Source organism: Hypomesus nipponensis, chromosome 23 (assembly GCF_054491055.1).
Source record: "Hypomesus nipponensis isolate SF chromosome 23, ASM5449105v1, whole genome shotgun sequence".
In the NCBI taxonomy this organism is placed as follows: domain Eukaryota; kingdom Metazoa; phylum Chordata; class Actinopteri; order Osmeriformes; family Osmeridae; genus Hypomesus; species Hypomesus nipponensis.
Genome location: NC_140383.1, coordinates 7929700 through 7945777, shown reverse-complemented (window position 1 = coordinate 7945777; position 16078 = coordinate 7929700). Strand labels below are relative to the sequence as shown.

The window sequence follows — 16078 nt, the reverse complement described above, 5'->3', positions numbered from 1 at the left end:
CAAGGCACTATTTTTTTTTTATCCCAGTGAACACTCTCCTGCTGTTCGACGGCACAAGAGCTAGTTAGCCTTTCTACTACAGGTGAAGGTATACTGACAATTAACAAAGAACGTATATACTCTTTGCTATTAATAGAGGCTACATTTAAACCCCCATGTCAATAATAGTAACAATATAAAATCACATTAAACCTATTTAACATTTGTGATTTTGCACGTAATTTACATTGATACATTGATACATTGATATTTTTAATTTATCGTGATTAGGTCTCGCGAGAAAGAGACAGCCTGTCTCTAAACGTTTTTTACACTTTACCTTGCACCACTGATTGGGCATGTTCACCTGTATAAAACTCATTCCTCTTTGCGTCCTGTTACATGCACCCTAAAATGACCCATGACATGACCCCTGATGTTTAGTTTGATGGGTAGGTGTCAGGTGATAGGATCCGTCTGTTCTCTGATTGACATTTTCCAAGACTAAAATAACTTGGACTGCTGTCACATCAAAGCATTAGCCGAGAGTATAGTTTACCGGTACTTCAATAATACTGATTTAAATAACCATTTGTATTAAAAGCAAAATCATTTAAAGTTAAAAAGTGATCAATATATCACTTTTTAAATGAAAAAGGTGTCAAGGTACCTTCCATGCATCTTGGGAGAGTGAAAGAGACGCGAGGGAACTCTTTCATTAATCATAGACTGTTATACAGTGGCATGTCAATGGTCACGATATGGTCAAAGCCATCTTGGCTACGTAATCAGCGATTGGGAAGGATTTGGAAAACACTACCATAATTAGTTTTTAGCAAATGGAACGCACTTATGTTACATTGTTGTTACATTGCTTGTCACATTATTGTTAGGGATTTTTTTCGTTTTTTTTAGTATCCATGGTGTCATGAACAATGTAAGTCGATTAAGTCAAAGCAATTCAATATCACATCTTGTGACATTTGTGCGCACGCTATGCAAAAACATACGTCAATAGTTGACTTTTTGACAGCTATAAAGAGCGACAAATGAAAACGATTTTAAAATCCTTATTGACCAATCATAGACCAATATTCAGGGTGCAGCCCCTGGAGGGGCGGGCTCTGTAGACAACTACAGTTTTCTGTCAAGCGAGGAGACAACCGAAATAAATCAGCATTGTGCGAAGATGGCAAGAGGTAGCGGGAGCCTGAGGAGAGTGGTAGCAGAGTGTATTAAACAGTTACCGTCCACGTCCAGCCGGAAGACACCATCAAGGAATGGCGTGAGGTAACTTTTGATATAGCTCTAAGTTTAGTTCTACAACAGTTAAGATAGACTACTGTACTAGGTAGCCTATAGGTCAATATGACTGACTAGCTAATGTGTTTGATTGCTACTTTAGCTACTACTGTAGCTAGCTTCAAACTGTAACGACAAAAAAGTAACACTACCACAACTAGCCCTATCTATCTAACGTTAACTATCAAGAAGCATCTCATGTCAAGACCAAACAGGTTAGTTTCACAACTAGACAGATCTAGTTACAACGTTTGCTATGTAAGTAGCTAGCCAACACAGTAACCCGCATTATTGAGGTGAAGCTAACTAAGCTAGCTCTAACTACTGTACTGTATACCGTACTGTATCGTACAGTCTGTACAGTGGTCGGTCTAAAGTGAACACGACAGTGATCGGAAGGAGATTCCTACCGCAAAATCGAACAATACTGAAATAAACTTACACCTGCTCTAATAAATACAACTATCTTCATGATATACTATATCATATAGGCTATAGCTAACTAGCTATGTGACATTGTAGTATTGCGTTGTGTGGATATTGGCAACCTGATACGCCCTGGTTTCACTGATACTGAAGTGGTTGGCTAACATCGGGGGGACTGAACATTGCAGCCAGGCACATGCATTAGTTAGGGCTAAACCGGTTAGCCACGCGTAACTCGAAGTAAAGCTGGATGAGTCAACGCTTCCAGATACCTGTTTAACGTAATCTCTTATTGTGCATACCGGATCGTGCATACCAGACCACCGGCAGAGATTGGTTTTGTGTGCCAGAGTTTCACTTTCTGAGACTACAGCCCCCAAAAATCCACCCCTGTGAGAGACTTCAGACTTTCCCAGACTTCAACCACCTGTGGAGCAAGTGCAATAAGGTGTAAGTGTTAGAATTCAGATACTAGATTTGTGGGATAAAATAATCCTGTACCGATTGGAATGATATCCTAACAATGGTATTGAAATCAAAACCAGTTGGCATTACCTACATTATGACGGATGGTCCGTTTCTAGTGCCAGGGACATTGCAGCTGTTGGATGGTAGGCAGCAATATACATTGGACAAAGATGCTGACTGGTAGCCATAATGTCTCTAAACGCCCTCTCCTCAGTGGATAAATACAAAAAAAAAAATACATTTGCTGTCTGGAATGCATTTTTTCATCTATTGTGATTAGAGGGGTTTTACCATTAACTCTGCAGCCATGGGTTGGTTACAATTAGTCTAGTGTGAGGTCTGAAGTACCTGCTCTGGCATTGAATCTGCAGTAGCTAACAGGCCAAGGGCAAATAAAGGTTTTGAAAACTTACAAACAGTAGGCTATTGTTGTATATGCCTGGGGACACAGTGAGACCATTTTCATAATTTCACCAGTTACAGGACCTTTATCTCTCAGGGAAGCCATATACTTTGGCCTAAGCTATTCAAAAAGTCCTTATGGAGCTTTTCAAGACCTTGGATATGTTGTTGAGTGTATAATGGTGTAATCATTTCCTGCTACTATTCTATGTGGATGGAAAATGGTTGAAATGTAGCCAGCCCTTTTAGTATGTCACCCCTGTGTGTACCACATATACAAAGGGTTGTAATAAAGTTAGAGCCCTTGACCTTATTCCACTTGCATTGCTCTGTCTCCACTCTGCTTAGAATAAGCTGCTCAATTTGAGTGACAGATTGTTGTCAGATGGAAAGTCCTGAGCTATTGCTCATCACAGGTGTGAGAAGTTGCTTTTGAAAAAGGCCACATTATTTGGAAGAATGAAGTCAGAGATCCAAAATCGTGTTCAACAACCCACATATCCTTTATGGTGTGAAATATGGATCACATTTTACATATAGCAGAAAAAATGTCCTATTCACATTTTCTTAGGTCACCCTGTTTTCCCGGCCAATATTTCTCAGAATAACACGTTTGCTTTATTTCGGGCCCCAGGTACCTGTCTTCATGTGGGATCCTGATGACACGGCTGCCACCTCTCCTGGTGGCGACGCCCAGCCGCTCCATGCAGGTGCCTGCCCGTAGCTTCTTCAGCCTGGCAGGCACCTTCAACAAGAGGAAGGAGTACTCTGAGAGACGCATCATAGGGTCAGTCTAAAAAAGTGCCGCGCCACCATTTGTAGCCGATAGCTCAATTCTCAGCGTATAAACTGTGGCTTAGCGTTTGTCTGGGCAGGGTCTTTGGGCCCCTTTGGGCTCTGGGTTTGGTCATTATCTTAGACCCATGTGCATGACTAGCATTTCTTAAGTCATGCACTGGTGCTGGTTGGAGATTTATAAATTTACAATGGAACAGATACTTACCCCTACATGCGTAGATATCAATGAAATATTTGACCTATATTCTTGAGTGAATATAGGTCATATATTATAGTATATGGAAACCCATGTCAGTCTATGACGTACTTTTGCGTACTCTAAGGAAAGGTCACTATCAGTACATTTACTATAAATAGAAGCAAGTATGTCCCGGTGCAGGCTAGCAGTTACGCAACACATGGGTGGGAATCAGCTGTGGTCTACCAGGCCTACATGATCACTATACCATATATAACTTGTCCTATCTCATTTACTCACATGTCTGTGACTGCAGTCACAATGTATTAACTACTTTGGGGATATATTACCTCGCCACCTAGTATAAAGTAGGGAGGGTGGAAAAGTAGATGAAGTCCCTTAGTAGTTTACGACTAATTTCCTTCAAATGAATGATGGTTTCTTTCTTTCCCATTCCTCTATCCTCCTGTCTCTCCGTATCTCAGCTTCTCAATGCAAGAGATGTATGACGTGGTGGCTGGCGTAGAGAACTACCTCCACTTTGTCCCTTGGTGTAAGAAGTCTGACGTGGTCTTCCGTCGCTCTGGCTTCTGCAAGGCCAAGCTGAGTGTAGGCTTTCCCCCGGTGGTAGAGAACTACACCTCCCTGGTCACCACCGTACGCCCTCATCTGGTCAAGGTGAGGCCAGGCACAAGCTCTACTTGCAGTATCTCCGTACAAGCATAGAAAGGTGCATTGTTCTCTGACCACTGTGGTCATTATTATTTTCTTCCCCCCCCACAGGCAGCCTGTTCAGACGGTAGCCTGTTTAACCATCTAGAGACAGTCTGGCGCTTCAGCCCAGGCCTCCCTGGCTACCCTCGCACCTGCACCCTCGACTTTGCTGTAAGTACAGGGCCACACATGCGGTTGTTTGGGTGCTTGCGTGAGCGAGAGAGTCATGTTCTGCCAAAACATGTATCAGTGGATGTGTGGGTATGTGTGTCTCTCCTCTTGGTAACGTTTTCGTCTTGTGACGTGCACATACTCGCCTCGCACACCCCCCTCCCTCCCCCATCTCACATTTCCCTCGTGTTTTAAATCCCCCCCCTCCCTCTTCCTTCTCGCCTGCAGATCTCCTTTGAGTTCCGCTCCCTCCTCCACTCTCAGCTGGCCACCGTCTTCTTTGACGAGGTTGTGAAGCAGATGGTGTCTGCGTTTGAGCGCGAGGCCTGCAAGCAGTACGGCGCTGAAACGAGAATCCCCCGCGAGCTCATGTTCCACGAAGTCCACCACACGTAGTGTGCCACCTCAACCCAGACACAAATACATGGACTCAGCCATGCTAGGGAGAGCCAAATACAAGGGAAGGAGACACATTTAACACATGGGAGCGTGGGAGGGAAGACTGTGAACTGAACACTGCAGTGCCTGGTTAGAAAAGCACCATTTCATTCAGCTTGTCGCTGAACCTCGTTCTTGATAATCCCCCCCATCCTGATAATCTATGCACAAACACCACACACACCCAAATAGATATGCAGACACTCAGAGTGCAGTACAATAGTGTTGGATGCAGGTACAGAACAGGGCCTAGACACTGTGGTTTAGTCTATTAAACAATTCACCAGACAACCACCCTACAACTAATTCCATTCCCTCCTCCCCCTATGTGAGCAGAAGAAGGTTGAGGGTTCTAAAAGGCTTGTCAGACGAAGAGGTGTGCTGGACTGATTGATGCCATATTATTGTTCTCTACCACTTGATACCACATAAGATAACTGTGAGGTAGGCAGATAACAAACAGTACTATAGTTCATTTGGATAAAAAAATGGACGGACATGCTTTTCATTGAGCCAGAGAAACTGTGTGGGGGTATCTATTATAAGAATAGTGCACGTACGGCCATGTCTTTCCAACATAAACCAAATAGTTCAAGAGGTGCTGCTTTTTGCGTACATATTCTCTAGAGAAGTATCTACTGTGTGCTTTGCTTCAAGGGCAAGATTTGGAACACAAGTGTTGTGTTTCAGACTTCAGATATTGCAGTGCAGTGGACTTAATTTTAATATTGTGCAATATCAGAATGTGTTTTAAATGCAGCTGCTTTTTGTTAGGCAAGGACTTTCTGAAAGGGCCCAAACTGGCTTGACAGAGGCTCAGTCAGATTGCTGTCACACTGAAGTACCATCCTGCACCCTGTGGTACCTAATCCCAGACCTGCCCCGAGATCCAACACTGTGGTACCTAGTCCCAGACCAGCCCCCAGCTCCAACCCCTGTGGTACCTAGTCCCAGACCTGCCCCAAGATCCAACACTGTGGTACCTAGTCCCAGACCAGGCCCCAGCTCCAACCACTGTGGTACCTAGTCCCAGACCTGCCCGAGATCCAACACTGTGGTACCTAGTCCCAGACCAGCCCTTAGCTCCAACCCCTGTGGTACCTAGTCCCAGACCAGTCCCTAGCTCCAACCCCTGTGGTACCTAGTCCCAGACCAGCGCCCTGGTCGAACACCCTGTGCACTTATGAGGTAAGAGTTGAGGTGATTTCACACAGCATACAAATCATCTCAGGTCTACCTCTCCATTGGAATATAGGTTTCAGAATTAAGGGTCTATGTTTAGATATTCTTTCAATTCCAACTCTGTAACTACCGCTGTGACTTTTAAAGAACATGGCAGCATATTTATCTTTAAAACAGCATTCTCATGTATTATATTTATTAAGCTGGATATTAAGGACACATGTAAATATGAATTGGAGGACATGGTTGACACTGCTGACAAGCTAAACAAAAATTGTATTTCCTTGTTTTAGGGGTTGTGGTTTATAATGTAAATGGTGTTTAATGGGTCAATCAATCAACTGCATGGTTTATAAACTATTTTTATAAAACAAAAGTGTTTGTTCTCTGTGTTAAATGTCGGTTGTGTTTGTCAACATCTGGTTTGGACTGATTCCCAGTCTCGTGGTTGGCCAGAAATAGAGGAATCATGTGGAGACCAGAATAGAGCTGCCACTAAGTTATGCCAGTTAACCATGACTCCTGCTGGACAGATCCTCATGTGCACACAGCAGCTGGACACCCACTGTGGCTGTTCATCTGGAGATGGCCCCTGGGTATGAGTACATGCAATAATGCAAGAAGCAAATGTATTTGAGAACATTGGATTTTACTTAAATAAAAAAATCACTAATTATCAATAAACATCATACAATACAGAAGTTGAATGATCACTGTAGCATGTCTGTAGGGTGTCTATGTGCTGAGACCACACTGACATGTCCCAGAAACTGATGAAGCTTCTTAAACACAAGAACAATGTCGGCTCAAAGTTTAACAGCGGGCACAGATGGCCAAAACCTGACCTCATGAGGACACCTACAGCCTTCACATACAACAAAAAAAAACTACAACTGAGCCGAGACCTTAATCTGTTTTGTAAATGGAGCCCAACTCAACCACCCAAACTGTGTTTCTCCCGTCTCCACGGTAGAGCTGGGTGCATTGAGCAACCCTCTGATTTAAATATTTGTTAGAAGATATTTAGTCAAACTGGACTGGTGACACTCGGACTTGTAAACGAGGCACTCTTTTCCAATATGTCCAATGATATAATTGAGGGTGTAGATCTTTCAGTTACCATTTACAGCATGAGTCATACTATACAGCATGAGTCATACTATACAGCATGAGTCATACTATACAGCGTGAGTCATACCAGAATTGACAAAATGACAAATGCTCGGCAAGAAAATCTGTTTAATTGACCGAAAAGGTTTCCCCAGAAGTCTGAAGTAGGGGAGAACCAGTACAGATATAAAAAAAAGGATACAAGACTGAAATTAACAAAACATTACAAGAAAAGAAATTATCGAGTGACATTCCTGGCCAAGATCAGTGGAACCCACCCCTCTATTATCTATATAGAATATTTGCCAAGTTAAGTGTTTCTCTGCATGTCCTCAATGAAGTGTCAGTAGTGCAAGACAGGCTTCATGATTTAATATTACACAGAAATGCCTAAATGTTATTTGTACCAGCATTACATTATTCTCACAGATGAGCATTTCAACCATTAACTACACCAGAGCAGGTTGCAGCTGTGTGCGAATGTTAATGACGTATGACAGCCATGAGGTTGAGATGTAAACGAGGGGAGGGGGCGGTGGCCTCATCAGGGCTTGAAGGGCCTCATCAGGCCACAGTCAGAGATGGAGGGACGGAGAGGGGCTGGGAAAGCCCAGGCTGCCCTCCAGAGGAGAGGGGGATAGACTGAATTGTAGTAGTGGGGGTTCTTCATCCATTTGCAGCTCCAACAAACTCATGGCCAGTCAGTTTGAGCAGGTTTGATGAGGTCGGAGGGACAGCTGTCAACCTCCCGGCCTCTTCAATCTGCTCATTAGTCTGTATAGCGCGTGTGGCCAGGGCACTTAGAACATGCCGCCACCCATGCCTCCCATGCCGCCCATGCCTCCCATACCGCCCATGCCCCCGCCGCCTGGCATCTCCTTCTCGTCCTTGGGCAGCTCTGTGACCACAGCCTCAGCAGTGGAGAGAAGAGAGGCAACACCGGCAGCATCCATTAGTGCGGTCCTAACCACCTGCAGGGAGAGGGGGGGGAGGGGGGGGCAGAGAGACCAGTTACCTTTGAGGCAATAACAACTTGTACCAGCAGGGGGAGTGAGAGAGTCAATTTCAGTCCATCAAAAGCATGAAGGTAGTTCTGAAAGTAACAACTGTTTGAGGGGAAAGCATACCTTAGTGGGGTCAATGATACCCTTTTCCACCATGTTGACATATTCTCCAATGAGAGCATCGTAGCCCAGCTCAGGTCCTCCCTGCAGGATCTTTTCCACAACAAGCGAACCTTCTACACCAGCGTTCTTGGCAATAGTCATGGCTGGGATACGCAGTGCTCTCCTGATGATCTCCAAACCTGGGAAGAGGCACAGAATAATTAAGACTTTATTCATTAGTCATTGTCAACTTCTGCCTGGCGATGATCAAATCTTGATATTTTAGATAAAGGAGATATTATAATAAATGTATTTACATCTCCCAACTTATGAAAAGGAGTGGAAGAAAAACTCTTAGCAGCGTTACTGTGTATATCTCGTTTTGTCCATATAGAGAATGCGGGCGCTGGACAAGTAGTAACCTTTGGCAAAGTGCTGTACTGCTGCGTACTGTCTCTGCTGCAAACCGAATTTCCCGCACTGGGACAATATAGGAACTGAACGTGTGCGCTCAATGTCCATCTCCAGAAGGTTACCGACTTACCAATCTTCTGGTCTTCGTTGGCAGGCTTGATGCTGTCCAGGGCAGGGATGCAGCGCAGCAGTGCGCAGCCGCCCCCGGGCACGATGCCCTCCTCCACTGCTGCCCTCGTGGCGTTGAGGGCGTCCGTCACACGGTCCTTCTTCTCGTTCACCTCCACATCACTTGTTCCTCCGATCTGAAATGAAACAGCCCAGTCAGAAACTCATTTGTGTAGGAGACAGGAGTGTTTCTGTTGTCCGTCGAGCAGGTAGCCTCTTATGCTACGACTTCCATAAGGAACACGTGCCCTTTGCTGCTCTTAAGAAACACCATCCCTCCCGCCCTGCCTGTGCACGACTCACCTTAAGAACCGCCACCCCGTCGGACAGCTTGGCCAGACGCTCGTTGAGCTTCTCCTTCTCGTAGTCGCTGGTGGTGCTCTCCAGCAGCTCGGCGATCTCTTGAGAGCGCTTCTCGATGAGTGCCACATCCCCCTTGCCCTTCAGAAGCATGGTGTCGTCCTTGGTAACCAAGACCTCGCCAACCTGTCCAAAGTCGTGAGCCTGGATGTCCTCCAGGGCCACGCCCACCGCCTCATCCCCAAACACCTGAGGAACAGCAAGAGTGGTCATGTTGGATCATGGGTCTCTCTACTCACCATAATGTAAATACACCTTTCTACTCTGACCAAGTCAGTGCTTAGTGGCAAATGTACTTACAGTGCCACCGGTGGCAATAGCCATGTCATGCAGTTGGTTCTTCCTGTTGTCTCCAAAACCTGGGGCCTTCACTGCTACCACCTGGAGCCCCACCTTCAGTCTGAGCAAAGACACAAAGAGTACAGCTTAATAATCATAACATCTCAGAGTCTGGTCTTAGGGTTGATTATTCCAGTCTGGGCATTAATAAATGAAAGTACAAGTCATTGTGACATGTTAAGAGTGGACCAGGCTGGAGGAGTGGTTAGTGGACAGACATACCTGTTGAGGACCAGGGTGCTGAGCGCCTCTCCGTCCACATCCTCAGCCACAATGACCAGAGGTTTGCGGTGCTGGTTGGCAATCTCCAGGGCTGGCACAATGCTCTGGACACTGGAGATCTTCTTCTCACTCAGCAGCAGGTAGGCATCCTGGAACTCACACTTCTGACCTGAGGAGAGGCAGAGGGAATGAAGTCAGGCCGTGGTGGGGTCAAGAATGGAAGGACCTCTGTGGGACTTGGGCGAAAGAGGTGAACTAAAGAGGGAGAGGAGTTACCTTTAGCTGTGTTGATGAAGTAGGGGGAGATGTACCCACGATCAAACTTCATCCCCTCAATGATCTCCAGTTCATCATGAAGAGTTTTGCCATCCTGGGGGGGGGGAGAGAAATACACAACATTTAATGCTGAAGAGAAGAGTACAAAAAAGGGAGATTGTGGTTGTACAATTGGATGATTTGGACTGATGGACTGATTTGTAATGGCGTACCTTGACAGTAATAACACCCTTGCGGCCCACTTTTTTCATGGCGTTGGAGATTATGGTACCAATCTCTACATCTCCATTGGCAGAGATGGTGGCAACCTGGGGAGTCCGGTAAATATTTCAGTCATTACATCCTATGAGCGCCTTCTTGATGTATATATAATTTCTTGATAAATATTTGGAAAGCTTGGCCAACTCTGCTTTTTCTTTTAAACTTGTTGAGTCCCAAACCCGGTACGTACCTGTGCAATCTCCTCTGGAGTTGTGACGGGCTTAGACAGCCTCTTCAACTCATTGATGACTGTTTCAACGGCAAGCATGACGCCACGGCGGATCTCCACAGGGTTGGCCCCCTTGCTGATGGTATCAAAGCCCTCCTTGGCGATGGCACGGGCCAGAACAGTGGCAGTGGTGGTGCCGTCTCCAGCCTCCTCATTAGTGTTGTTGGCTACATCCTGCACCAGCCTTGCACCAATGTTCTGGAACTTGTTCTTCAGCTCAATGCTCTTGGCAACAGTCACACCATCTTTAGTAACCTTGGGGCTGCCCCAACTCTGCTCAATGATGACAGTTCGACCCTGTAAGTAACGAGTGGTGGGGGGGAGGGACGGTTAGATTGGTAGGAAGGAAGTACAAAAATAATTTCGTACAAATCAGAAGGCACATTTTAAAAGAAAGATCAGAAGGGGAGTCGTTATTTTATGACCACCTTGAAACCTGTTTGTAGTTACCCCAGACATAAATCAGTTCTCCACTACTTAGCTTTAGATGGCTAATAAACATCTTGGATACCTTGGGTCCCATAGTGACGGCGACAGCATCTGTCAGCAGGTCCACTCCTTGCAGCATGAGAGCCCGGGCATCAGCTCCAAACTTCACGTCCTTGGCGTAGGAGCGTGTGAGGTGGGGGGCCAGTGCCCTGGACACCGGCCTCATCTGTTTCAGCACTGTTGATAGACGCAGCATTGCTGTGGAGAAGAAACAAGAGATAGAAGGAAACGTGAGAAACAGATGGGATTTGAGTGACAAAGGGGGGAATGGAGAAAGAGTAAAGCACATGCCAAGTCCAGGCACTGCAATTACTCTGCCAACTCAAATATGTGAGTTGATAAGTACAATTTCGCAATAGTCCTGGCTTTAATTTTTCCTATCATACATACACTGGCATTTGAGAAATGTTGAAGTGAAAACACAAAATGACTTAAGTTAACCTGTTGCACATGACCATCATGTTCCCAAGACATCCCTTCCCCCAGAAGTCATGCAAGGACAGTCAGTTTGGCACACTACAACCCTAGTGGCCATTTAATGTATAGCAAGAGTATTGGGGAAGGGGTGACTTCAATTTCCGGGAAGATTAAATACGACGTAATAATAAGTCATCATAACTCAATAAATAGCTTTAACATTTAGAATACATACTAGCTTGATATTATATTATGTGCAACTGCAACGGAGCTGGCTCGCCATCTGACTATCACCTGTTCATGATTTTCAGGTTTGAACTCAGGAGTACAAGTTCTCAGAAGCCTACAAGCATTTTTTTCTTGTTCCAAGGTCCTGGTAGTAGTACTGACGATGGGTTATCCACACAAGGTTGTACGGAAATAAAATAATACGCCTCCGAATGATTTACTAATTGTTAATCAATGAGGAGTAATACAATGACACGGAATCTCCACTTTACTACGGCACCCACGTGTGTTCCATGGACAGTGTTCAGGTCACGCGTCACAAGGTCAAAAACGCACACAGCATGCGCGGAAATGACTCCCCCTGAATTGCCAAATGAATGAGAAGGATGCCCACTGTGATTTCCAAGTAACTAATTAAACCTCCATTTAGGAATTAAACGGTACCTTGACTGTTTTGTGCTCTAAACTGAAGTCTGCATTACCATGACAAATTAGTGACAGATGAGCAATCTGCCAGATTTAACTAGTTAACTAGTTTTTGCCATTGACTGCCGCTAGCTTGAACAATAATCCGTGCTTGGATTAAGGATGTACAATTTAAGTAACTCGTACAATCGTTGATTTACCATTTATGCAAGCACATGACGACGCACCATTCAAACATTGTTACAAAATAAAGATGTAAAGACGATTAGCGTAAAAATACTGTTGAGGGTTTGCCATCAGACGTTACGGGAGCTGATTTCAATAGACCCTCTTCATTGCTTAATATCAAGCATTAGTGCATAATGAAACACTAACGTATAGTTGTTACTGTCCTTGGGTGAGGAAAGATTACCATAGCTAGTGCTAGCTAGCTTTACCGTTTGTGGCTAAACCATTTCACCCCAAAAATACCAGCTAAAAAAGAATGACAGTTCAGTTCATTGCATATGTCCGTATACATAATCCTTACCTCCATAAAGATAAACAAATATTGTAAAATAGGTACTTACTTCCTTCCTTGTTGAATTGTTTGAAGACTGCACGAATTGCTCGTCGGTTGGACACGGAATGATATAATGTGGTGAAGAGAGGGCAGTGATGGTGCAACCGTGCTTCAGTTCAGAGACAGAACTGCACATGGTACATCGCATCCGGGTAATTTACCGGTAAACCCCTGACCATGTATAAACTAATACATGTTGCTATTCTAGAATTTTACGAATACTAGAATAGTATTTCTTGTTAAATAGATTGTGGAAGACTTACACATACTTAATATTTTAGGTAACTTATTTATAGGACGCTTTATAATGTTATACTGTCAGTGCTTAAACAAATGCATGCTCGTTCCCGGGTGCAGAGTTCCAGAATTTTCGTGTGTGCCATTGGAGAAAAAAAGAGAGGTCAAAGTTGACATTGTGCAACTTCGGTGCTACTTAAAATCACATGTACGCACTACAAATTAGCAGGGCTTTCATTGCAGTTGACATAATAATACTGTATATTAGTTGTTTTATTCGTCCATGTAGCAAACTGAGAGATTTTTTGCGTTGCGTAATAGATTATAGAACATTCTAGAATCGCAAAATTGGGGGGCACCTGAAGACACGCATGCGCAAACTGTTGTACTGATTTCTTCACGTGGTACCATTCTCCTTCAGTGTCAGATCTCAGATCCACGCTCTTTCTCTCTTTCCAGGCTAAGAAAACGGGGCTTAACATCACAAGGACTCAGAGACTTTGCACATACAACAATGGTAAGCATTTGTACTTATACATGTGACACATAAATTGACGGTGTCGATGTGCATGGAATGAAAAATACATATGCAATCTCTTAATTCATATTATTAGCTACTCGATAGCTAACCTCTTCATAGAACTGTTTTCTAGTAAATGGCTAACCAACCAAGGTTGCTAGCTAGTGCTAATAACTGTATCGAACTATACAAGGTCAGGTCTATTATGTTGCTGTCAACAAAATAGGCTACGTCTCAACAGAGTCTAAACTAGCCAACGAGTAATCCAGTTTTGTATGAGATGGACAGACGTTCCAAACAGACCGAACGGTCAACAGATGAAATTGCGTAGATATTGCTAAAGTATTTTGCATTTCACACCCATAACACTAATTTTGTGTATCAAGATCACTCAAGTTGTCTTTTTTTGTCACAGTATCCCCTATGTCTTAAACCCTTATTAATGAACCATTGAATAAACTGGTCATAGTCATGTTGAAGTTGGTGCATGTTTGGATTTAATTCCCGTGTTAGTAGCCGTGTAACTAGTAATTCATAAAATATATATTTAAAAATGTTTTGACCCATTGAGTGTTAACAAATTCATTGCACAGTGTCCTTGCACAACGTGAAATGAATTACCGGCGATTCATACACCTCTTCCGGGTTCCGTTGTCGTCACGTCCAGTTTACGTCAGACTTGAGACTAAAGTGTTATAACATCATTTTTGTGATACATATTTGCCACAGCGATTTAACAAGTATGTTGAAAACGTAAAATTACAATAAGCCCAACCATATCCGGTCTATCCCAATAAAACCATTTTTGAAACGCATCTGAAATGTTTTAAAAAATCAGAGTAAAGTTAGAAAGCCTAGTCAAGTCATTGAAGAAGACCTTGAATGATATCTCTTAATGTCTTTGAGGCAGCTAGACCCAGCACAAGGCTTGCCACAGGAGGAGGTAATGGAAGGCACTGTGACGGCGCACCAGTTGATTTATTCTTAAATGTACTGAGAAATCCCTGTTTGAATCAGTTATTATTTTTTGGCCTTCACAGTGATGGTAAACATTGATAGGTAGGGAGTGAAGGTCTGCACTCAACCTCCCCCATGCCCCCCCCCGTACCCTACCAGAGAGTCAACAGATTGGAACCCAAATACCTTGTCTTTCAGCCTATTTATTTTCTTCTGCTCCACCCCCTCTTCAATCCTCATTCACCCCCTTCCTCCACATGACCTTCACTCAAGGTTACACATGCATCTGTTCCTAACAGACAGGCAGTTCAGTCAGCTGTTCCAAACTGCCTGTCTTTTGACCCGTGTGTGTGTGTGTGTGGGGGGGGGGGGTTCTGCCTTGACTTTGGTTGTTAACAAATCTCATAATCTCCCGACTGTTCCTAGCTGTAACTAAGTAAAAACAGTTACAGATAGTGTACCACATTTGTAACTAAATATTAATAGTTTTTCCTTACAATAAGGTTTTGAAAACTTTTCATTGAGTTTAAATTGTGTGTAGATGTACTGTGGAAAAAGAAAACATCTAATGGGCATTTTTCATGATACTCAAGCCTTCCATTTTTTCTATAATTCATCATTAAGACTCCCCCTTGTGGCCATTTAATATTGTTTATACTTGGACAGCCCCAGTGACAATAATCCTAATAAGATTTGTATAATTGTATCTTTACCTCTGTCTCCATAGGCTTTCAGAAGGTTCCTCCCCATGTTTGACCGGGTGCTTGTGGAGCGTGTGGCCGCTGAGACTGTGACCAAGGGGGGCATCATGCTGCCAGAGAAGGCCCAGGGCAAGGTTCTACAGGCTACTGTACTGGCAGTGGGACCCGGCTCTGTCAACAAGGTAACCAAATAACTTGGTTCATCTAGGCCTTGGGACCACTCCATAATTGTTTTCTGGAAGAAAGTCAATACTATCGTTTGAAGTCTATATATCGTACGTCTGACCTGTGTCTAACTATATATTTCTATTGCTTTTGTTTTGGTCATCTCATCCAGAATGGAGATCTTCAACCTGTGTGTGTCAAAGTTGGTGAAAAGGTCCTCCTTCCAGAGTATGGTGGAACTAAAGTATCCCTGGAAGACAAGGTATGTCAGGAACAACATTTCAGGTATTTGTTTGATGGGTGATACTGTGGATTTATAAAAGGGAAATGTACAGTAAAACGTAGTAAAGATGAGAGGAATTCTAACGTTTTTATAGTAATGTCAGTATAGGTTTAGGTACATTACCGGAACATATTAGATAAAGTGGCCCCAATTGGGTGCAGTATTTATGGTGACAGGGTCAAACACAAGTTGACTTCTGATAAATGTTTGATTGGGTCACATGTTGAAAGACACAAAATCCCTTAACTCTAAAGCATGGAATTGTCTTATTTTGAATCTATGATTGTTGCCTTCTTCTAATTTATTAACGTATTGTGTTTCAGGACTACTTTCTCTTCCGTGATGCCGATATCTTGGGGAAATATGTAGACTAAAATCCTATCTTCAACATGTAAAATCATAGCAATCCCATGAAAGTTAAAAGTGGCCTCACGTCCTTTTTTTTCCTTTTCTATGTTGTTCAATTGTAAATAATTCTAATCATGTTTTGTTACATTAATAAAGTTACCTACTGAATCTGTATGTGTCTGATTTTTTGTTTTGTTCTTAA

General features: G+C 43.6%; 3 protein-coding genes across 5 annotated transcripts; 2 read left to right on the top strand and 1 right to left on the bottom strand.

Moving 5' to 3' along the window:
- The first annotated feature begins 1113 nt into the window (after window positions 1–1113).
- Window positions 1114–6759, top strand: coq10b (coenzyme Q10B). Of its 3 annotated transcripts, XM_084688249.1 has the most exons (6): window positions 1139–1269; window positions 2027–2157; window positions 3212–3364; window positions 4039–4231; window positions 4337–4438; window positions 4667–6759. In XM_084688249.1, exons 3-6 carry the CDS (start codon window positions 3237–3239, stop codon window positions 4832–4834), a joined length of 591 nt encoding a protein of 196 aa, XP_084544375.1. In that variant the 5' UTR covers window positions 1139–1269; window positions 2027–2157; window positions 3212–3236; the 3' UTR covers window positions 4835–6759. The 3 variants fall into 3 exon arrangements, with proteins under 3 accessions (XP_084544373.1, XP_084544375.1, XP_084544374.1); XM_084688247.1 differs by lacking the exon at window positions 2027–2157 and having other exon boundaries at window positions 1114–1269; XM_084688248.1 differs by lacking the exon at window positions 1139–1269 and having other exon boundaries at window positions 1277–2157.
- On the bottom strand, window positions 6689–12798 carry hspd1 (heat shock 60 protein 1). Its single transcript, XM_084688246.1, has 11 exons — window positions 12673–12798; window positions 11055–11230; window positions 10505–10840; window positions 10266–10361; window positions 10054–10147; window positions 9778–9946; window positions 9517–9616; window positions 9160–9405; window positions 8819–8993; window positions 8296–8474; window positions 6689–8139 (listed from the first exon to the last, which is right to left on the bottom strand). Exons 2-11 carry the CDS (start codon window positions 11226–11228, stop codon window positions 7969–7971), a joined length of 1740 nt encoding a protein of 579 aa, XP_084544372.1. The 5' UTR covers window positions 11229–11230; window positions 12673–12798; the 3' UTR covers window positions 6689–7968.
- Window positions 12799–13259: 461 nt separating this feature from the next.
- On the top strand, window positions 13260–16048 carry hspe1 (heat shock 10 protein 1). The gene is made up of 4 exons (XM_084689260.1): window positions 13260–13419; window positions 15107–15262; window positions 15418–15507; window positions 15852–16048. Exons 1-4 carry the CDS (start codon window positions 13417–13419, stop codon window positions 15900–15902), a joined length of 300 nt encoding a protein of 99 aa, XP_084545386.1. The 5' UTR covers window positions 13260–13416; the 3' UTR covers window positions 15903–16048.
- Window positions 16049–16078: the final 30 nt, after the last annotated feature.